Source organism: Emydura macquarii, unplaced genomic scaffold, assembly GCF_026122565.2.
Source record: "Emydura macquarii macquarii isolate MOO-44397 ecotype Brisbane River unplaced genomic scaffold, CSIRO-AGI_Emac_v2 contig_1253, whole genome shotgun sequence".
NCBI classification, from domain to species: Eukaryota; Metazoa; Chordata; order Testudines; family Chelidae; genus Emydura; species Emydura macquarii.
The window spans coordinates 9,307,722-9,330,831 of NW_027131390.1; the positions used below are offsets into that span (position 1 = coordinate 9,307,722).

Consider the following 23,110-nt stretch of genomic DNA (forward strand, 5'->3'; position numbering starts at 1 on the left):
GCGGAGAGGAGTGCTGAAAAGAAAGTGCTATAGGAATGTTCATTTTTCGATAGGCGCTCCATGTCCTTAGTGCCCCATCACAAGTCTGTGTGGAAAAACCAACTACCAACGAAGAATCCCTGGAACCTCCGGAGCGTTGTCATAAATATGTAGCTTTTGTATCCCATGGTATAAAAAAACCCGACAAGCATTCATTTCAAATTAAGTGTTCTGTCCAATATTAGTAGCCTAATGTCTTTCATTTGGACATAAGTTATAAATGTACTGACAAAAAAAAATGAAGAGACCATGTTTTCATTTGCAAAGTATTTAAGTATTTAAGTGAGTTTTTGTAACCTTCAGACTTGTTGTTGTTATTATTATTATTATTAACAGTATCATAAATGTGTTCTGTGAAGCATCAACCCAAAATATTTACAAACGATGGCTGGGTTTTTCAGTCTTTACTGAGCAAAATTCCCATTTGAGACTTTGTTGAGTCAAAAAGAAGCGAATGGGTGTTGTGGCTGAGTAAGGACTGCGTGAGCAGAGTCATCACCATCAGTTTCCTGAGGTTAGACTTTTCAAATAAAAATGAGGAAGATAGCAAATTCAACCGAGGGTCTCTCTTCCCCCCAGTGGCCTCCCTTTGCAGACAGCGCACAGTGCAGTTCTAGCACATTCCAGCGGAGGCTCCGGGAGCTCCAGTGAGTCCGAGAGCAGCTCCGAGTCCGATTCCGACAGCGAAAGCAGCTCCAGTGACAGTGAGTGTAACGAAGAGTCGCGCAGTGCAACTCCAGAGGTAAAGCTCTGACCTCAACCCCCTTCTCCCAGCACACGCTCAGAAAAAAAAAAGTATGGTCACTGAAAGCAAAATCCTTCTATCCTTCAGAAAACATAAAAGTCCTATTCTGTTTGCTGTTGTTTGCTTTCTGCTCCCTTTACACTGTCAAATACATGATCTACACACTCATTTTAGCTTTGGGGAAAACCTTCTGGCCCACATTTCAGCTACTTTAGAGAAATATTTAGATTTTTGCTCAATAGTAGAGAAGATTTTATTGACACAGTAGTTGTCTGGGACTAAGGAAAAGCGACATGACAAAAAATACATCTTCAGGGACCTGCTTAACTTTTTCTTTGTATTAATTTCTCCAGGGCCACATTGTAAACTAGATAAGGATCCCTAATTAACCATAAATACTATAGTAAAACTAGCAGTAACCACTGGTTGACCGAAATAAAAGGCTGTGTTCAAAACGCAATTGTTGTTTAAATTAAAATGCATTGCTTCTCTAAGATTTGTTTCCTATCATTCTTCAATCTCCAGCCTGAACCTCCCTCAACGAACAAATGGCAGCTGGATAAATGGCTAAACAAAGTGAATCCCCATAACAAGACCATTATCAACAACCAAAATGAGACTCCTGGTGAGAACAGTTCTCAGTCTCAGAGCAGCCAACAGACTGAAGGACAAAACAAAGGGAAGCTTAATAACAGCCTGCCCCAGCCTGATTCCAAAGACAGGGCCATCCTTAATCCCATCCGGGAAAAAGCCAAACCACGAGTTGCCCAGAAAACTCCAGAGGCAAAAAGCTCTAAGCAGAAGTCACCTGCTCATAATGAGTCGACTTCACAAAGGACTACTGGGAAAAAGCAACCCAAAAAGGTAGAAAGGACTTCCAGTGTAGAAGAGTATAACTGGCCCAAACCAAATAATACCAGCAACACTCCCAAAGAAAAAGATACACAGGAACCCGCAGAGCAACCAAAGGTTCGGACAAAAGCAGCAGTTGGAAAGACAGCTCCAAGAAAAGAACCAAGGACTAGCACAGGACTTGCTTCTGAGAAGAAAAAGTACAGATGTCCTAGCAAAATTGTTCCGAAGTCCCGTGAATTTATTGAAACTGATTCGTCTACTTCTGATTCAAACACAGATCAGGAAGAGAGCCTGCAGGCTAAATTATTACCAGCTTTCAGTGGGCCTGCCAATGGCGTCAAAGTAAAAGACTCCAGTAGTAACATCCTCAGTGTAAGTAGTTTAACGAGCAACAGCAGCAACACATCAATAGATCAGACCAGCAATGATTTAGAGGAACAACTCTTTTCACCTATTCCAGTTGTGCAAAATGAACTTCTGTCCCCACTGAGGGAATATGAAGAACTCAAATCCCTTTGGGTGAAAATAGACCTTAGTTTACTCTCTAGAATACCTGGACAAGAGCCTTGTGAGACGGCGTCTGTGAAAACTGAACCACGAGAGGCAAATGTGAAACACAGGCGACAATCTCGAGAGTCCCCCACCACAGCTGCTGAAAAGCCCTCCACAAAATCCAAAAGGAAGCACAAGGTAAATCATTTTTATAGCCCAAAGGAAACCACTCCATTTCTGTGTGTGGCAGCTGGGTCTGTACCAGATTCAGTAGAACCTCAGAGAGCTGCACTTTTTCAAACCTGTCCCAAAACCTCTCAGCAAAGATTTAATTGAAGAGACAGTTCTGTAGAGAGGGGTAATATTACTAAGACAGGATTGTTTTTACAAAAGATGCTACACTATATTTACTAGTGCATTGTGAATTTTCATCATACACTATTTAAAACCAAACTCGAGCTGTCAAAATCAATGAACGGTGTATATTTGGTGAAGTATCTTTTGTGCTTTTCCATTGTGGTTGTTCACTTACATGTTAATTTGCAATGTTCAGTAATCTGCAGTGGGACTCCCAAAGACTCGTACAAATTACTGAGGTTTGAGTGTACCCAGAAAATGTGGCTTCTGTTTGGAAGGCAGGTTTTTGCTGTCTAGAGAGTTACCGACCAATTCACCACTGACTTAAGCAAGCACTGCTTCATTAAAGTCAATGGAGTTGTACTTGCTTATGGTACTGGTGAATTCGGTCTTTAAAAATATAATTTTGTTATCTAAACAAATGTGATTTATAGAAATACGATTTGCTTAACTAACTGCTCTTCCTTTGCAACTACCTGAAACTCAGAATATATTTTGATTTAAGGGACTGTGTTCTAGCATGTGTTTTATGTTATTTATGCCCAAGGGTAGCCTATTTTGTGGAATATGACAGTATGCCTCAAGCTAAAATGTGTTTTCAGAAAAGAAATGGAGGTTTGGTATCATAAATGAATTTTTGTAGAGGGATTTTCCAGCTGAAATGGTTATGCTCTAGTCTCTCAGAGAGAAGACATCATTTCATATTTTTATACCCCAAATTTTATAAATCATTGGAAATGTGACTTCAGCTATCAGTTCTATTGGCCTCCTGAACTGCATTAAAATGCTGATTTAGAGCGGTCTGAAGATAGAAGGAGGGAGTTAATACGTGAAAAAGGCTTGCAGCCCTTACTCATGTGAATACTCGCATTGGCTTCAGTAGAAATAATCCCGTGAGTAAGGTCTGTGGGTGCTGAATCTCTGGTTTAACTCTTTGCCTATGAATTAAAATTATGCAGAAAGAAAGGTTTGTGTGAATGTGTATTTTGTGTGCCTGTGTGCACGCACATGTGTGCTGGGGTTTAGGTAAATAACATGCTAGCAACTTGCTGAATTGCTAACTCAGTGGGGTGTTAGTCTCAGAGTAAGTATCCTGGCTAGAAGAGGACCTCAGTATTGGTAGCTAGACCAGTAGCACATGGAGTATAATGGGCTATATAAAAGGTTTGGGGGAACCACCTCCCTTCATTAGCTGGGACTTTGGATCAGGAGCTGACATGATGAAAAGGTGCACTCTTGGGGTGCTTGGGCATTCCATTAGAATAAAAATGTTCAGCTGAGTATTAAAATAGCCCTTTCTTTTCCATTGTGGCAGTTGTATGATCATCAGTATTGCTGCTCACAGTGACGCAGGGGGAAACAAGCCAATTAAGGGAAAACCGTGCTGCATGTGTTTAAAACATGTCAGGAAGAGGCTAATTTGGGTTTCTAAATCATTTTATTAAAAGATTTATTTAAGGCACAAGCTGATGGCTTTGAGAGACAGCATGAAGGTTCCAGTGACAGAGCAATAATCAGCTTTGCTTATATCTTCTTAGTTCAGGCACTGAGGTCATGCAACAGGGAATCTGTCAAGCTAAATTTTGAACCACCTACGCCTTGCTAATCACTACCACTTTAGGGCTCAGTCCTGCAGCTTCTCACTCATCTGAGTAATCCTTACTCATGAAAGTTGTCCCACTGACTTCAAGTAAGTTAATGAGTAAAAAAGCTACACACATGAATAAGATTTTACAGGGTCAGGTCCTTAGATCTTGATTATTAATTAAAATATGATGAAATATGGAAGAAAACGATAGTAAAGTGAGGCATTAGCTTTCCAGTTATCCAGCTGTGTTAGTTGTTAAATAACTTTGTCAGGTGTTTGTAAAACAGTTCAGCACATGTAGGCCTGCTTTCTAGTTACTTTCACTTCTCTTCGATATCACTATTTTATCTGCTGCTACTTCAAAGGAAATATGCTGAGATTCCTAAGCTTCTCTTAATGGTAAGGTGAATGGGTGCTTAGCTGCTGCATGTTTCAAGCTCTTCTTCTTTTGTTCAAGCAGTCCGAAAGCTTGGATATGTTTGAAAATAAGAAACAGCGCCTGGAGGACACCTCAGCCTCATGCCTACTTCCGCCTTGTATTTCTCCGATACCTAATCACAGATTAACCAGCACTAAAGAGTAAGTATTTCTTAATCTTGAGCTGTGATTTAATGACCCTGCTCTTCAAAAGCATTTGTTGTGAAACGCTGTGGTAAAGCATGGGGGTTGCCCAGGAGCTCCCATCTGTCATATAGGGGGATCCATGTTTTCTGAATGGACTTGAGCTATCCTTTTGCTGGGCTCGTGGAAACCACGGCATCACTGAGGCACTCAAGTGTTGATACACACGTATGCCCTGTCCTCTCAGCCAGGTCCACGTTGCTGTGATTATCCCTACCCTGAACACCCAGAGTTTTCTACTGGAAAAGAAATCCATAGGAACGTACGAATTTCATTTTCTGAGGGACAAAACTTGGGTTTACTGAAATTGATGGTGGTTTTGCCATTAACCTCAGTGGGATCAGGATTTGGCCCTTATAAGTAGATCCATACACACACACACATAGGTCCTTATTCTAAATGTGATGCCACCTGAACTATGGAGCAGTCCTACCAAACGACTAGTGGAGTCCTGGCATGTTAACCTCGTACAATACAAAGCTAATAGAAAGTACTTAACATTAAGTATCACTTTATTTTGCTGGGTACATATAACCATCTAATTGGTGTCTCTCTGAAGTGTTGCATTTTGTTTGAGATGGCTATAATACATGAGCAATCAGGCACCACATGAATAACATTTAATATTATTATAATCACAAGATTAACATTCTATAAATATAGAGAAAGCCTTTCTCTTTTCCTATCAGTTTTACACTTTTATTGGCTTCAGAGGTGTAACTTCTGATTTACACTGGTGCAAGCAAAGAATCGGGCCCAGAAAGTACATGATCTTGTGAATAATAATAGTAATATATATAGTAATATAGTAATATTAATAGTAATAATAGTAATATTTAAAATTGAGAAGTTCTGAAATTTATTATTTAGTTTGCCTTTTTTAAAGCCATTATGAAGTCTACAGACCAGATTATAATCTTATTTATGGTGCTTTAATTACAGAATAACTCCACATTGTCCAGATTTACACCACTGACAATTAGATCAGGGGCTGGTCCTCTATTTTGTTAAGTCTGGAAAAGTCAGATGATTTGCAGGTGACAGCATGGTCCATAACATGTTGCCCATTTAAAGCATCATGATGGGTGTTCCCAATTGTCATTCCTGAAAAATACAATGAACTGAGATATATTGGAGAGGGAATAAAAAATTATCCATCCCCAACACCTCCATTATCCATTAAAAAAAATTTTCTTTTCCTGTCTCAAACAAGCCCTAGGGATCCACCCCCAACCTGATGTTTCTTAATTTGAGCTTGTTTTCCAGGTCATTAATTTGATTCCTTAGAGCTTTCAAGCCTTTGGTATTCTCGGTTAAAATATAATTGTGTCCATCAATAGTTATTTCCATATGTTAGCTTTTTCTTTTGCCTGCCGTGAGTTGTGAACCAAAATTTTTGACTCCTTAGCCACTGATGTAATTGAGGCCTGCATCATGTTGTATTTGTTATTAATATCTTCTGAGTTCATTTTAAACAAATCCTATATTGGTTGATAATTCAGGTCTGCAGCTTCCAGTGATGCGCAGCTGAATGTAGATCAACCCTGATCCCAAGACTAGGGGATTGAATGTGTAATAACAAATTTCTGCACAGCCCCAGATTATTTTTAAGCATTCAGGAACAGTTCTATTTTCCATCAGGGATAAACTACAAAAAAATGAGTCTAAACCAGTCAGTAATTCAAAAGGTTGGGGGGAAATAACACTGCAGTGGTAAAATATTAAAAGATAGCTTGTCACTTAAGCCCCAGATTTTATTCCTGAAGGTTCTACATATTAATGCAGTAGAGCCTTGCTAATCTGTATTTAATGACTGTGAGAACTATTATGAAATAGCAAATAAAGTCCGATGCTACAATCGTGTCTGAGTGAATTAATCTTTGCGCATATGCAAACCCCCAGTGGTCACAAGGATCCACCCACACAGATCTGATTGAAGCATCAGGATCCATGGGGTCAGATTTTTAAAAATATTTAGGTACTTCGCGATGCAATAGGCGCCTACTAGGATTTTCAAAAGTGCCTGGGTGCCTAACTCCTCTTGAAATCAGTGTAAATCAGTATGACTCTTTAGTCACCTAATTACCTTTAAAAACCTGGCCCTCCGTGAACAGACGCAACCAAACAAGCAAGGACACCAAATCACAAAGGACAGGTTTTTAGAAAACCACAAGGGATTAAATGACTAATTTGCCCATACCATTTCCATAATTGAACAAGCAAGTTGGGTATTGGCATGTTTAGATGGTCAGTTATACACCTAATAATCACTTGCCCACACAAATGCCCATTTTCATTATGCAGCCATAGCAACTGCATAAACACTTAGGCATCCATCCACTTGTATATTCTTATACATAGTCCTGGGAGGGGTTGCCTTTTCTCAAATCAGGACCAAGATATGCTGTATATAAATATTTTAATAATTACAGTTCAAATTTAATGATTTCTAATGTGTCATAATGTGCCAGTGAATGTATTTTTAGTGACATGAAACCTTCCTCCCACACTTGGGGCCTGAAATCAATGACAGTCTTCCCATTTACTTGTGGTCTTAGGATCATCCCCTAGGATATTAAATCTTTTTGAAACGTGGGATGAGACGGCCATTTTTATTTTTACTGTGAATTGTAGTTTGCAGACTAGAGAAGATCTGCTGCATGAATTTTATATATACTTGATGAAAATTGTACTAACCCTATCTTGGTTGAAAAATTGTTCTTCATTTTAGGCAGACAAATAACAATTTTGTACCATCTTTCCACAGGATAACAGGAACAGAGAGGAGAGAGTATTTAGTGGTTCAGAAATTAAGTGTTGTATTCCTAGCGTATAAAATCTCAAATGAACCTAAATATCTGCTTTCTAGAGATTGCTGGGGACACGAAGCATACAGAGCTTTTTTAATTTAATTGATCGGCCAACCATTTTGTACTAGCAATTTTATTTTTGTTATTATTATATTATCTTCGTTAATATAGTTATTTACTTGCAAGAGCCATTTTGCGGGTGTAATTAATTGCTCATGCAGGTGATGGCAATTAATGTCTGACTATCTAGTTTGTGGGTACAATCCAGTGATTATACAGTTACCTGCCAGCATTTGTACATGTATAATTGCACCAGTAGTTATTTGCAGATGCAAAATGGGAGCCTGGTTTTCAAATTAAGCTCGTACAGTGAAACATGCACAACATCTAGCAGATAACAGTCTGTCTTAAGCAATCATTTTAGAGCATTTCCAAGATTTTCACTACAGGTTTGTTTGACCTTTAGTTAAAGATGCACCTGTACTAGGCGACATATATTTGGTGGTCCCTGGGGTGGGCACAACAGCATTCATTATAGTGTTGTTCACAATAAAACCACCCTAGTACATCTATGACAAAGACTTCAGCTTCATTCAGTTGCTGCCACATGGTCCAACCTAATGTGAGAATGACCTTTCCCTACTAACCCCCTGCAGAAGATTAGATACACCATCAGTGTGAAGCATTTCTCTGGTGACAGAGAGAGTGGAAGAAAGGTAAAGCCAAGTGATTGGCACAGACAATGGCTTTGTCTCACTAATGGGCTGGAGATATTATAGCACACTACAAAGAGTGGATAAAGTAAGGGTAAAGAATGGCAGCTTGAAATTCGAGAGTAGATGAAAATTCTTCATCCTTCAGACACTGACTCCCTTGTGGCTTGCCTCATACCCTACAATAAACAAGACTGAAAAAACCAGACGGGGAGACTTCTCATTCCTTGATAATTGGCCTTCTCAGACACAAAGATTAAACCCTGCAGCCACAAGACCATCAGTTCTGCTTGTATTTTTTCATGCATTTTTACTATGTTTCTCACTTGATTATAAATATAATTTAACTAACAATCATGTCAGCAAATTAAGTCCAGGTGACTATTGCAATGAATTCATTCAAAATTAGTGATTACTGCAATCAAAAACCAGCTTGTTAGCCCATTAACAGCCCAAAGCAAAGTGACAGTCCAGTTAACTACTGGTAACAATTGATTTCATGGAGGTTATTCTTAACATCCATGATTTGGCATAAATCTGAAGCAGATAACATTGCTACAAAAGTTCAGTTTAATTTCCCTGAAGCCCTATTTGTATTGAGAGGGCAACTAAGGAAATGAAAAACTGCAGTTGGGGCTGGAACACTCAAAGGGCTTTTGCTGGGTTAGATATATGTGTGTGTGTGTGTGTGTCTGTTTGTAATGACCTTGTGTGTCAAATCTGAGAAGCTGCATCTGTAACTGTACGTGCCCCTACTAATGTTTGAGCCCACAACTGAAGTGTGGGTGCAAAATTGTAGGCAGTGCCCCAAAGACAGAGGCCAGCTCTCTTAAAAATATTCCCTTTCTGACATATCTAACCCTCGCCAAGAGAATAGGCATCTCTCGTGGCAGCCCAGCTACCCAACCACCAGTGCTGAGGCTGTTCTAGATGACATTTACTTCCTCCTCAGTAGCAACCGGGGAATGCTGCTTAGGTTGTTATGTGTGTTAGGTTGTTATCTTCCAAAGGGCAGAGTGGTGGATTCCACATAGCCTGAATTCAATTAGCTGGACTTATAAAACGATCAAGGGAGGCTCAGAGTAACTTTAGCATCTTGCAGCAGGGGCTGGATCAGGTCCTGCGGTGAGGGGAGTGACTGACGTTCAATCTTCCTGCCAGAACTTTTGAAGTGGGCCCACCAGACTCAACTCCCTCTTCCCCCAACAAAATGTTTATGGAGGAGAAAAGCCCCTCTGACTTTCTGATGTGAGGACAGGATCACAGACCCCACCAACCCTTTTTTTTCCACAAGTGAACTCCAACCGGCTGTTTTATTCAGAAGACAGGTTGACCAGCTGAATAAGGCCAAATGCAAACATCTGTGTACCAGGTATTCAGCTGGCCCAACCTGTCTTCTGAATAAAAGAGCCTGTTGTGCAGTCAGTATCCATAAGCATCCTATAAGGCCAGAGACAGGCTGTGCAGGTGAGAGTCCCTTGGTCTGAAGAACTTGCATATCGAGAAGAGCTTTCCACAGGGTGATCAGCCATTTATTATTGTTTATTAGCCAGGTGATAGCCATTTATTAATTGTACTGAAAATCCTTCTGAGTGGTAATGACAATAAAGTGTATCAGGTTTTTGTTTGGTTGTCATCTGTAAGGTCATGGAAACATTAAAACGCTTTTGTATGGCTAAAATTGACGCAAAGGTCACAATTAGGAAATTACTGAAATAGACACAATTATCATTAAAATTGGTAATACTGTAGAACACAGCCAGGCTGGAATAAGGAGGATGGTATTGATGGTCACCAGATCGAGGAATTAGGCAGCTTGCATTGCTTGTTCCTCTTTGATTGGTTGCTCTGAGGTATTGTAAATCTATAAGTCCTGACACTTACTGAAATTGACTAAGAGGGATACATAAATTCTTGTTAACTTAATTTGTTATTGAAAATTTTACTCAATAATCATGAAAAGTAAATGACTGTGTAGCGCAATATTAGTTGTCTAAGAAAAGATTAAAATTCCAAGTAATCTTCATGGATTGGACTAGGACAGTAACTAAAATAAAAATCCATGACCAAATTAACACGTTAAACAGTCAGGGGGGTTTACATAGCTGCAGTTTATACACTCGTGACCATTCTTCTATACGAAACAGACAAAAGACCTTAGCAGTGTGTCAGCTTTCATGTTAAAGCCATATTTATTTTCTAAACCAGTTTCATTCATTAATCGGTATTCACTCAAGAGCTTTTGCCAGCTGCTCTGACTCATTTTCTGTAGTAGTGCACATCAGTTTTACTCGGGAGGTGAAATAATCATCATGTTATGGCTATTATTTGGTAGGTCATTCGCATGCTGTGTTGTATGATGGATATTTACTAAGGGCAGGCATATGGCCCCAATCTAGCAAAGCATTTAAAATGTTTCACTTTACGCAAAAGAGTGGTCCCTTTGACCTCAAAGGGCTACTCTTGTGCATAAAGTTAAGCATCTTCTTAAGTGCTTTCGGGGATCGGAGCCCCTAACCCCTTCCCTGATGACGACTGACTCACTTTAGTGTTTAAAAGGTCCGCAACTGTATTAACACAGGCAAACAAAATAGTCCCCCAAAACAAAGGGCCTCTGCAGTCATTAAAGAGGCAAAGAAGGCAAGGGTTGCTTTAAACCTTCACTGGCTTCCTTCTACTCAGAGTCATGGAATATCGGGATGGCCATGCCCACGTGAGGGCAGAATCTGGCCTGCGGTTAGATAATATCAAGTGTTTGGCGACATAGACAATTTAAAAATACCCCAGGGCTTGTAACACAACCACTTCTTGTCTGTTTCGCAGTAGTGGGAGTTCAGCTAAAAAGGTGACTAAGAAAAAAGAAGAGAAGTTGTTCCCTCCTCCGTTATCCCCACTGCTGGATGAGCCAGCGCACAGGCGGCACAGCAGTGACAACAGCTCCTTCAGCCAAGAGAGCAGCGTCACAAACTCCTTACAGACCAGCAGCTCTTCCTCTTCTTCTAAATACAGAAAGAACGAGAACAAATCCTCTTCGAACCCCAAAGGAATCTGTGTAAGTAACTGATCGGAGCTGCTGAAAGTGAACAAGACAAAACAAAAGTATCTAAGCTTTGTTCTGTTTGATTTTCTTTTTTTTAAACATCATTGTTTAAATCCGTCTGTAACTCCACTGAAGAGCAGCTAGGAGTGGAGCGCTTGAGAGCAGCACACAAGCACTCTTGCAAGTTCCATTTTTAGATCGGCTTTAAGCGTCTATTTGACATTATGGGTAGCTAACTAGAGCACCCGGTCCCTGAGATTTATAAAGCTGGATTTATAGCAGTGCACTATCTGCAATTACTCCTACTGCCTGTGTAGTTTTAACCACACACGTAAAGAAAAAAAAAAAAGTCTTTGATGAATTTTGTATAACGTTAGCATATTTCATATGACTGACATCCCCAAATTCTCAGCTGATAATTAAGTGCTGTAGCTAAACTAAGCATTGCCGATTGAACTGAACCGACAATAAAAATCCAATGAAAAATTACCTGTCTGTACCACACTCATGGACCGAATATCTGAGCATCTGTATTTCTACCATGAACTGCCTCCTGAATTGCTTTCCTCCTTACCTTAGAATCATGGAATTATAGAACATTAGGGTTGGAAGGGACCTCAGGAGGTCATCTAGACCAACCCACTGCTCAAAGCAGGACCAATCCCAACTAAATCATCCCAGCCAGGGTTTTGTCAAGCCGCATCTTAAAAACCTCTAACGATGGAGATTTCACCACTTCCCTAGGTAACCCATTCAAGTGCTTCACCACCCTCCTAATGATAAAGTTTTTTCTAGTATCAAACCTAGACCTTCCCCACTGCAGCTTGAGACCATTGCTCCTAGTTGTGTCATCTACTACCATTGAAACCAGCCTAGCTCCATCCTCCCTGGAACCCCCTTTCCGGTAGTTAAAGGCTGCTATCAAATCCCCCCTCATTCTTCTCTTCTGCAGACTAAACAAGCCTAGTTCCCTCAGCCTCTCCTCATAAGTCTTGTGCTCCAGCCCCCTAATCATTTTTGTCACCCTCCCCTGGACTCTCTCCAATTTTTCCACATCCTTTCTTTAGTGGGGGGCTCAAAACGAGACATAATACTCCAAATGTGGTCTCACCAGTGCTAAATAGAGGGAAATAATCACTTCCCTCCATCTGCTGGCAATGCTCCTACTAATGCAGCCCGATATGCTGTTAGCCTTCTTGGCAATAAGAGCAGACTGTTGACTCATATCCAGCTTCTTGTCCACCTTTGTTTACTTTAATTTGGCTTCTGCCAACTCAAGGCCTTTCTCACTGGGATATCTACATAATACACAAAACACTCTATTGTGAAGCAGTTGGGATTGTTATACCCACGAAATGCCTGATACAAACCCACTACAGCAAAGAGAAGACAAGTTAAGTTCCTAACTTTACAGACCCTCTCATCCTCCAAGCTCCCTCCCAGGCACACACGTTCCCATTAAACTACAGACTACACAACACAATCTGAACTCTGCCCCGCTGTCGCCTGTAGGGACACACCCTTCTACCAGATTACTCTGTCCCTCAGCACTACTGGTTGTTGACATTTGGCGTAGGAGTTGGCTGTGGCAGGAGAAGGTAAGTAGGTCAAGGAGAGTGTTCAGCAGGGTGCTTAAAAGGAGTGATGGAAAGCTGGCGTCCCTACGGAGGGCAGAGTTACCATTGTCATTCATGTTCTGTGGTATACAGTAGCTGTCATGACAAGGGGCAAGTGGCTGAAAGCGAAGCAGAAAATAGTATGTGCTGCTAGGTGGCATTACTTTCCCTCGGCTTGTTTTGTGGTTTTGGGTCAGGCATGATCTATATATAGCAGTGCTTCACACTTCACAAACAAAGCATTTTGTGTCGGAATTCCCTTGGTTTGTGGCAATGCTTAATTGGGGGTGGCACTGAATGAGACGTGGAGGAGGGGACATGGGACTCTAGAAGTGCAACAGGAGAATATTTTTATCCATCAGCAGCTGCACATGAGGCCTTCAGAGAGAAGGCTTTATGTATGCCCAATCAGGTTTGAACACACCCAGCTCCCATTAATCAGGTTTGTCTGCGTTGGGCTCCAGCAGTCCGGCTTGTGTGCACCCATCTCTCTCTTTCTCTTCCTTCCCCCTTCTCAATCAAATAGTCAGGCTTGCATGTACTCACTCCCTAAAACCATCTACCAACCACGCTTGCTCATGCCCAGCCCTCTCCTCCTTCTCTGAACCAGTCACACATGTGTGCATCTGGACCCCATCAACCAGAGAGGCTTGCAAGTGTCCATCGCCCTCACATCCTATCAATCAGACTTCTGTGCACCTAGCCTCTTCCATCTATCAGGATTGCATGCACCTGGCCTCCATCAATCAAGTTAGTTTGCGTGCACAGTCCAAAAACTTTGAGTTATTATGAGAACAACAGCTAAAAAATGACCATAAATTCAACATTCTTTTTAAAATCTTCCCATTTGAACAGTTCTCCTCAGGGGCCTCTTCTCTGCCAAGTTTTGTCTAGATTGGCAATGAGATTTTTTAATAGATATCGGTCAACAATGAAATGTACAGCTGCAAAGGAAACTTTTTAGCCAGTTTCAAAGGCTTCTTCTTAAACATCTATGAAAAGAAACAAAAAAAAAACTGCTTAGAAAATCCAAGGGGCATGAAAATTAATCCTGTATGAAATTTCACACCAATTGGACAACTATTTTTAGAGAAAAATGGTAATTTATGCTTAATTTTAAGACCATTTTAGAAAGCAACCATAATTATGGAGTCTCCATCATGCAAGATTTTCTTGTTTGCTTCCATTGGATTTTGACCGTTGCAGATATGGGTGTGTGTGGCCTCATTTGTCACAATCTCCCATGTTATGAAAGGTTGCCAACATTGTATTGTAAAATGAAAACACTCAAGTTGCATAAGAATGGAAGTGACAATTCACCTTACTTTATTCGCTCATCCCTATTGCTTTCTGATATCATCATGTCACTTTACTTCAAACTGCAAGAGTAGTACACATGCCTTCTACCAAAATCAATGCCAAAATGAACTGCATACATCAGCAACTAAATAGTGCTATGTAAACAGCAGGGCTATTTCCTCCCTCAATCCCAGCATCGGATTTGTTCACAGATCCCACTGTAGGCGAGTGACTAGAAGTCCTGTGTCAAGGAGATAAGTGATAGGATTCCCATCTAAATTATGACTAAGGATGCGATTTTGTCACAGATTTGCATCACATTCGTCAGATACATGCTTGATTTATCCACTGAGTTGGTATTTGAAATATTCACCAGCTAAAATGTATTATAGGGCTTTTCCATAGTTCATTGGTTAATCTGTAATTCAGTTCATCTGATTATAAACATTGTTTACAAATGAATTCCAATTGCCTAGCCTAAATTCTTTTGTTATATCTCTAGCTATAATCAGCCCACATTCCAGAATCCCTCTCCCCTCACTTTTAATAGGTCTCTCTAGCGAATAGTGTTCTGTGGTATCAATGCTGACTTTACACCTTTCTGAAAGCATGTGTTAATGAGGTCAGGCATGTGAGCAATATGTTATCACAGTGCTTAATTAATCAAGTGGGTTTGTATTAGGAGGGAAAATAGGGTGATTTGTGAGGTTCCTAAAATGTGAACAAGTATCTGAATTTTAACCTCAAGCTATGTCCGTGATGTTTTTTCTTGTTTTGTTTCAGTGTTTCTAACACATAAAAGTATTTGTGTCAAAATTTAAAGAGTTAATGAAAATTCTCTTCTTTAGGAGGAGGAATCTCACAATAGACCAACAAACAGTCTCCTTGATACCAGCCATCTAGAAACAGACATCTGGTCTACAATGCCTACACTCTCCAATGGGAAATCTGAGTCAAGAAGACCTAAAATTACATTTGATGACATGTATGTAGTATTAAACAGTACAAACACGTGAAGGAAGATTTTATTTAGTTGTCTAATAATCTCTTTGGGTTAAATATCAGTTATATACTAGGGGCCTCAATCAACAGTCTTCACACAGGCAAAACAATGGGAACTGTGCCTGTGCTATAAAGGCAGAATTGGACCCTTAGCGTCAACGTCAAAACATGATAGTACATAGAGTTTTTCTCTTGACAATTGAATTTTTAGCATGTATTAATCAAGAGTCTTTTGACAAATGTTTTCAGATTATAAATGTTGAATTCCAGTTTAATTTTTCTCTAATTTTTTATTTTAGCTTCTCTAATGGCAACACGTTATAGTTAATTGGTTTGAGTTATTTTGCCTTTTCCTCCCTTCGGCACACATTAATGGCCCCCTTTGGGCTGTTGTTTTCCACAACTCACCATTTGTGCTCACCCGTAACATGCTCACGAAGCACATCATTACATTCAGCAGTTTCATATTAATATCAGAATAAATGTAAACAAATAAGTGGACATATTTGTCTATTAGAAACAGTCAACATTCTTCTTGGATACCGTTTGTCCGACAGTATGAAAATGTAGTCCTGAAAGAATTAACTCTGTCTCTTTAGGCTTCACAATGCAGACTATTACATGCAAGAGGCTAAGAAGCTAAAGCACAAAGCCGATGCCCTGGTAGGTTTCCATCCCTTTTCTGCCTTTTTTTCAAGTATTGAATTGTGTGTTTCTGAAGGGATCATCAAGGGTAAACATATATATGGTGGGCCTCATCCAAAGATGACTAAAACCAAATGGACTCTTTCTGTTGACCTCATTGGATCTTGGATCAGGCTTCATATAAACTGACCACAGCAACCCCAAGTCTGAACCCTGTCCCTAACTCTTAACTCAGGGTATGTCTACTCTGACGGTGGCAAAGTCGCTGCCGTCTGATCGACCTTTCTGGATTGATTGAGCGGTCAGTGAAGACCCGCTCAATCGATCCAGAAGTCGACACTGTAAAACCACCCCCTGAAGTGGCATAGTGCTGCATCGGCGCAGTGCAGTGAAGACGCCACGTAGAAGGAAAGTACAGCAGTCGACAGGAGTTATGCAAACTACTCTGCGTAGCTTGCGTAACTCTCGTTGACTGCCGCCAAATCACCAGGTAAGTGTAGACCAGGGCTCAGTGTTCTATTAAGATGGCCTAAAAGAAGCTGCCTACAGGGGCTCTGCAGAGAAAAGAAATGTTGTTTTCAGAAGGATTTTAAAACTGAACATTTCAGAATTCTCCAGGAAGGAAAATTCCAAAAAATAATTCACTTTGGCTCGACTGAAGCATTATGATATCATTGTATTATATTATATGATGTAGAATGTGATGCACTTTTTTTTTTAAGAAAAGTCATCTCAGAACACAAAAAATGAAACGTTTTATTCTGTAAACGTTGAAACAAGACATTTTTTCAATGTCAAAAGTTTTTTCCAGTTTTCTTCCAAAACAAAATTCTGATGAAATCAACCTGATTCGGCAAAGCATTTTGATTTAGCTGGAACTGCATATTTTGATAGGCTATGGGCTCTGCAGTGTCTGCAGCACGTCCACTGCATTGTAATGGAGATTTTCGTCCTGTCTGCTGCAGCTGGTGCGGTGCAGCAGCTCCTATACACAGCCTTAGTGGTATATAACTCTTATTTCTTTAAGTAAGGTCACTATAAAATAAAATTGACCCTGGCTTCTAAATTTCCTGCCACAAATCACATGCAGGGCAACTAATAGGATTGGGGTGACTAATTCTCTATTTCAAGGGGGAAAACAATATTTTTCCTGTAAATCAGTTTATTTGACAAGGAAAGAATCTATCACTCATGCTTGCAAATGACTGTAGTTGCAAACAAACACAAGCAAAAAAAGTAACACATTTAGCAGTGTTGCAGCTTTGGGGGACTGGCAGGGACGGAAGGGGAGGGTCAAACTGCCAATTTCAGCTCTCCCTGCTCCTTTTCCTGATTCAGGGGCAGGAAGCTACAGGCTCAGGTTTTTGGCAACATCCCCCGATTGTCACTAAGCTAGAAGTCAGATCTCCTGATATGCCCGTTAACAGAAGGTGGCCCACGCTGATTACTTCAGACTGACTCAGTAGAGCATGTTCAGTCAGAACGCTGACATCTATACACAGGGAAGGCTCACAGAAGCAGACTGACAACACCTCCTGCAGCTGATTGACCTTTAAGGGAAACACACATCGTTCTGGCATAAACCTGCCTGCTCTATGTTAGCAAATATTTACAGGCTCAAGCTCATGATGGTCTCAACATGCTATGTCAATCCACTTTTCTCCGCAGCTTGATTCACTCAAGACAGTGTTGACCTGTCTTCCATCTTCTTACCTTTGACTATGCCTTGCAGAATCAGGGGTGTTTCTCAAGCAGAACAAACATGAGTAGGCATTGCACATCATGTCATTGCCTGCAAGGCAGAGCTTTCATGTCACATGTAGTTTGACACCCCCACTGCTCTTATTGGAATGCCAGGGCAGCTGCTGCAATATAACTTGTTGGCAGCCATGAATGCCCGTGAACTCTGGATCTGCCTTTTCTTTCCACTCTTTAGGTCTTTTAAAAAAGATTTTCATCAAATGCCACTGCACGTGTATTTCTCCAAGTAACTCATTTACCATACAGTCCCCTGGCATGAATTTTCCTATGGAAACAACTGCTTCTGGTTACTTTGTGCTGAAGCATGCCAAATTGAAAGATGTGGTGGTGTGTCTGGGAAGATAGTGTGTGTGACCCCTGTAAATGTCAGGAAATGCTAATGAGAGGTGGAAGCCATGCTTCTGTGCTTGCACAGTGAAGGGACTTCTGGCAAAAGTGAGGGCACTTGGAGTATTTTGAAGTGGCCAATGTAAACCTATCATTGCCTGGAAGACGGGCACGGGATCCACTCATTTATGATTAGGTACACTGTCATCAGAACAAACGACCATATACAGCATGCAGCATGTCAGAGACAATGGGCCTCATTGTGCTCTCCTTTACACCACCAAGAAGCTAGAGAAATGTTATCGACTTCATTGGAATTACCCTGGATTTACACGGCTGCTGGTGGGAGCAGAATTAGATCCCATAACTCTATTGCCATTGATTAAAAGGATGTGCCTTTGCTAACTCAGCTTAAAGCTACGATAATTGTCTGTATTATACAGAAAACCAGCTTTCAAAGAACACCTGAAACGAGGTTTTGCCTCGGATAAATCAAGGGAAGTTATTGGTGGAAAATAGAGACTACTGAGATGAGGGCTGCGTTACCTTTCGGGAGGCACTGTAGAATAGAGCTCACAGGTGAAGGTGTTACATGTCCCCCTCTGTGCCAATCCACAGAGGATAAGAATCATTACAAGCCTGAAGCTACAAAGCCTCAAGCTGTATCAGCTCATTCTTTTAACTCTGGAGGTGCCTGCTTCGTTCCCCATTGTGTCAGCCAAGAGGGCATCTGTCACATAAGCACACACACAAAAAAGCTTTTGTTGCCAGGCTGAATTTTGTGCAATTAGAACAATGGGTTAGAAATCCATATTATAACGCCCCATGAAAATAGAGAGCATCGACTATCTTTGGTGAGGAGAGCTACTAAATGCTAAGCAGCAGAGTAAAATATATCAGTATCTTTTACCATTATAAAGCTCTGTTTTAATCTATTGTTATAAGCAGCTGCCATATTGTGAATGGAAAATGTATGCAGGTGCATGAAAAATATTTTGATAGAGACATATAAAGAAATTTTTAAAGATTTAAGCTTTATTGATTCTTTCATATTAAATGCCATATTAATAGAAGTCTTACATCCAGCTATCAGAAATTGAAAATGTTAAATACTATTATAAAATCCTTACTATAAAAGTGTCAGATATAATATTCTTTACACATAAAAAGAAATCAGCATGACTAAGTCAGTTTAATCACAACCATTATCAGGGCTACAACCTTTTTGCAATAAAATTCTAGTAAAATAAAATATTTAGCGGTGCTGTATTTTTTTTTTACCTTTTTAAACACTATTTCAGGGTGTCATTTGCAAGATAAGTGATGAGATCTTGGAGGGCGGGGTGATCAACATTCACAGTGGAGTGTCACATTTTCCTGACAAATGGCGTGGATTTGTTACTTATCTCTTGCATACTGGCGTTCAGACTTACTCTTTAGTATATCAAAGGAGCAACATGGCTTTTTTAAAGACTGTACTGAGTCTGACCTATAGCTGGGATAAATCGGTGTACCTCCATTGAAGTCAACAGACTTACACTCTCTTACATTTGTGGAGGATTTGGCCCTATGTTATCTGTACAGCTTGGTGAAAACATGATCTGGCTTTAATGCTTTAATGTATGCCTTTTTAATGTCAATGTTGCTTTGTATACATTGTGATCTATCTAGCTGGAAATAAAAGCTGAAGCATCATCTTGATGGTTTCATCTTCCTATTTCAGTTGGAGAAGTTCGGTAAAGCAGTGAATTATGCTGATGCTGCCCTCTCCTTCATTGAGTGCGGGAATGCTATGGAGCGAGATCCATTAGAAGCTAAATCTCCATACACCATGTACTCAGAGACTGTGGAACTCATCAGGTTAATGTCCTTTCTGTGATCATTTTCATAATCTCATTTCAGTCATAATTAGAACCTGCTCTGTTTTAAAAAATATAATTTCAACATATTAATGATTTGTCCAAGGCATCTTCATCTCAGAAGTCATCATAATTAGTTCTTGCCATTTTATTAATGTCATGGAAAATTTATAATTGATGGACACAGCTTTTATAAATTATCCCCTTTAGAGGTTATAATGTGAGTGTTATAATTTGCAATATTCATAAAATTAAAATTGAAATGTAGTGGGTGGAAGTAAAGTATAGTAATTTCACCGTTTGGCAATGACACTTGTCTTTTAAAAGGTGTAGTTTTATAATTCAAAACATTAAAATGAGTCTATCAAGATTTCTATTATAAACCCTGTTTTTGCAGAGGTTTATAACTTGGCTGTAAAAAATTGTTCCAGGCTGTAACTTGGCATATAAGGTCGCATCCAGAGAGCAACTTTTTGCATGTATATATATAGAGAGAGAGAGAAAGCGGTTGTTTTTTTAATGTTAAAGGAATATAAAGCAGCTGAAATCCACTGAGTTAATTTTTTTAACCGTAATTTTGCAGAATCCTAGCCCAGAACATAAGAGCTTTTGCCTAATATAAAATGCCTGAGTTAATATTTGAAAATCAGCTCCCATTTTATATAGTGACCCTAAAGAGTAGACTCCATAGAATATACTCTACAGAGTAACTAGTGGGACAAATCTTGCTCACTTTACTCACACAAATAAATAATAGGAATAAATTTTATTGTGGGTAAAGCAGTCAGGATTTTGCCCATTGGCTCTGATTCTCCTCTTGCTCACATCAGTTTTACACTGGTGTAACACCATTCACTTCAGTGGGATTACTCCCAATTTCCACCAGTGAAAAGAAAAGTAGAATCAGGACAAATGTTTGTTGTGATAGGACTTGTTTATATGAGAGACTCTAATGTGTCAGATTACTTATTAGAGTCTATCAAAAAAAGGCAGGTTTTACATTTTGAATGAGGTGGTATTTACATAATAAAATGTATCAGATCTAAAGACGCTGTTACTCTCAGGTAAATAATAAGCCTTTTACATTTTTTAAAATATGTATTTACACATTACACTTGTTAAAAAGAAGAACAACAAAAGAGATTATGCCACAAAAATGATGTTCACGCAACGCTTAGTGTCTGAGTTAAACCCTCAAGAACAGTGATGTTAAGAATTAAGGCTTTACCAGTTCCCCACTTCATTCCATTGTGCGAAATTTTGCCAGCATCTTACTAGTGGGTCACTTAATATAGCCTATGTGCTGCAATCCGTAAGTACAAAATGAAGATGGGAAGGTAAAAACAATAGGACTGTCTTTTCTTCAAATGGCATGTGAGTGGCATTTCAGGGGCTGGCCTAGTGGAGAGAGCCCCGGCCTGGGACTCGAGAGAGCTGGGTTGTATTCCTGGCTCTGCCACTAGCCTGCTGGGTGGCCGGGGGCATATGAGGTCAGTTGGCCCATCTGTAAGATGGAGGCAATGTTACTGACTTCCTTTGCGGTCTAGTGATGAAACGTGCCGTGTCAGAAGTATTATCATTGATAAGTAGCCTGCGTGTTTTGGAAAAGTGTGACGCAAAGCTGAGTGGTCCTGACTGTCTACCGGAGGGTTTTCTATAGCACACTTCACCCTAGTGTCGCAGGGCTTCATCCTGTGGAAGGCAATGGCAAAGCCCCCCGCTGACTTTAAGAACCTGTGTTCTGTCCTAGTAAATTAGATCTCCGTGCTGATGAGCTGCAGTTGACTTCGTAGACTAAGAATCTTGCTCTTCTCCCTTTCCAGATTTTGGGAGCCATCCTGGCCATCCCCTCCCATGTAAAAGAGGAGACTGGGGGCCACTGGTGCATGTTGTGTTTATATACATTTTTAAAGCAACACCACCCCTGATCTGATTGGGCTTAATCAGGAACCATTTGATGACATTCTGTTTCTGTTCCCTGTGCTATGTGGGAGGTCGGATTAAATGATGTAATAGTCCCTTTTGGCCTTCAAATATATGAATCTATGAAGGACAGATGGTTCCACAAGTAAGAAAATTAATCCCTGCTCATCTGCTCGTGATTCGCCAGAACTCTGAGAATCACGCAGTATGATTCTTCACAAAATAAGAGGGCTAAGGAATGCTGGGGCATCCTGGACTTGTGAGCACAGAGGATGTAACAATATAACGAGGGTTTAAGTAAACTGCATAGGGCCTGATTTTCAAAAATGCATGTGCAAAATTGTGCATGCAGCAGTTGAGCCTAATTTGCACACACAATAACCCTAACTGTGCAAGCAGGGCCATTTGCACATGCAAATATATGATTTGCATATGCTACAATGGTAATGCAAATTAGGTGTAAAAGTGTATGTGTGCATTTTTTTAAAAAAAAGTGGTCCTTAATGTAACGTCAATGTAGATTTTTATAGTTGGATACTGTGCAGAAGAGATTTATATTACTGTCCCCATCACAAAGCTGTCTACAGGCAAACCCTTGTTCTATCTATTCCAGTCATTTTAACTGCTCTGAGATGAGGGTATCTGCAGCAGACATTTATTTGCGAAAACAAGTGGAGCATCATGGTGACTCAAAATGTCAGCGATCTGACTCTCAGAGGTGTATAGACTAATTGTAACACTAACGCTGCAAGTCCTGCAGAGAGACGCATCTTTGTATTTGACCACGTTCATTCAATGTGACTGGAACAATAACAAAGAGCATGAAAGACAGAATGCTAAGGAGCTAAAGGGTGCTGTGCTAGAAGAGCATGTACAGGGGTGGCAGCAGAAAGGCAGTGTGAGAGCAGTGCAGCCTGCCACTCCATTACCTCCTTGTAAACGAGAACTCATCAAGACTGCCTGGATACCTTAAAACTTTCTTACGCAACACTGAACCCTATTACTTATTCTAACACAAGTACCTGTGAAATTGCATTAAGGCTCAGAACAATGATTTTATGCGATGAATTGATTTTCAAGAGACTAAATGCATGGAATGGAGTGTGCTCAGTTAAAGCAACTTTTAAAAAAGGGGGTGGGGGAAATACTCAACCCTTTATCACCCACTGTTGGACAGCAGCAATTAACCAGAAAGGAAAATCAAAATACACAAGTATCATAAATGAATGGAGCTAAGGACTTAAAAAGCTCTTAACATGACCTTTCCTTTATTTAAAACCACTTCATATATAAATATTTTAAAGACTTTGCAGAGGCATTTATGAGTGGGATTTGGAAGGTGTTATTCAGACCTCACACTATTAAATGTAAAACCTAGCTGTATATTATTTTCCTCTTCAGTGCAAGCAGGACGGAGA

The 23,110-nt window shown here is 40.1% G+C and overlaps 1 protein-coding gene across 4 annotated transcripts in view; it reads left to right on the forward strand.

The window, feature by feature from the left end:
* Window positions 1-23,110, forward strand: part of AFF2 (ALF transcription elongation factor 2) — a 477,143-nt gene that overhangs the window by 436,920 nt on the left and 17,113 nt on the right. For 3 of the 4 annotated variants that reach the window (XM_067548102.1, XM_067548101.1, XM_067548099.1), the window contains 7 exons: window positions 619-781; window positions 1,310-2,329; window positions 4,534-4,655; window positions 11,044-11,272; window positions 15,024-15,160; window positions 15,777-15,840; window positions 19,634-19,770. In XM_067548102.1, coding sequence (XP_067404203.1) covers window positions 619-781; window positions 1,310-2,329; window positions 4,534-4,655; window positions 11,044-11,272; window positions 15,024-15,160; window positions 15,777-15,840; window positions 19,634-19,770 — 1,872 coding nt within the window. The remainder of the gene's footprint in view (window positions 1-618; window positions 782-1,309; window positions 2,330-4,533; window positions 4,656-11,043; window positions 11,273-15,023; window positions 15,161-15,776; window positions 15,841-19,633; window positions 19,771-23,110) is intronic. The other variant, XM_067548100.1, reaches the window with a different exon arrangement.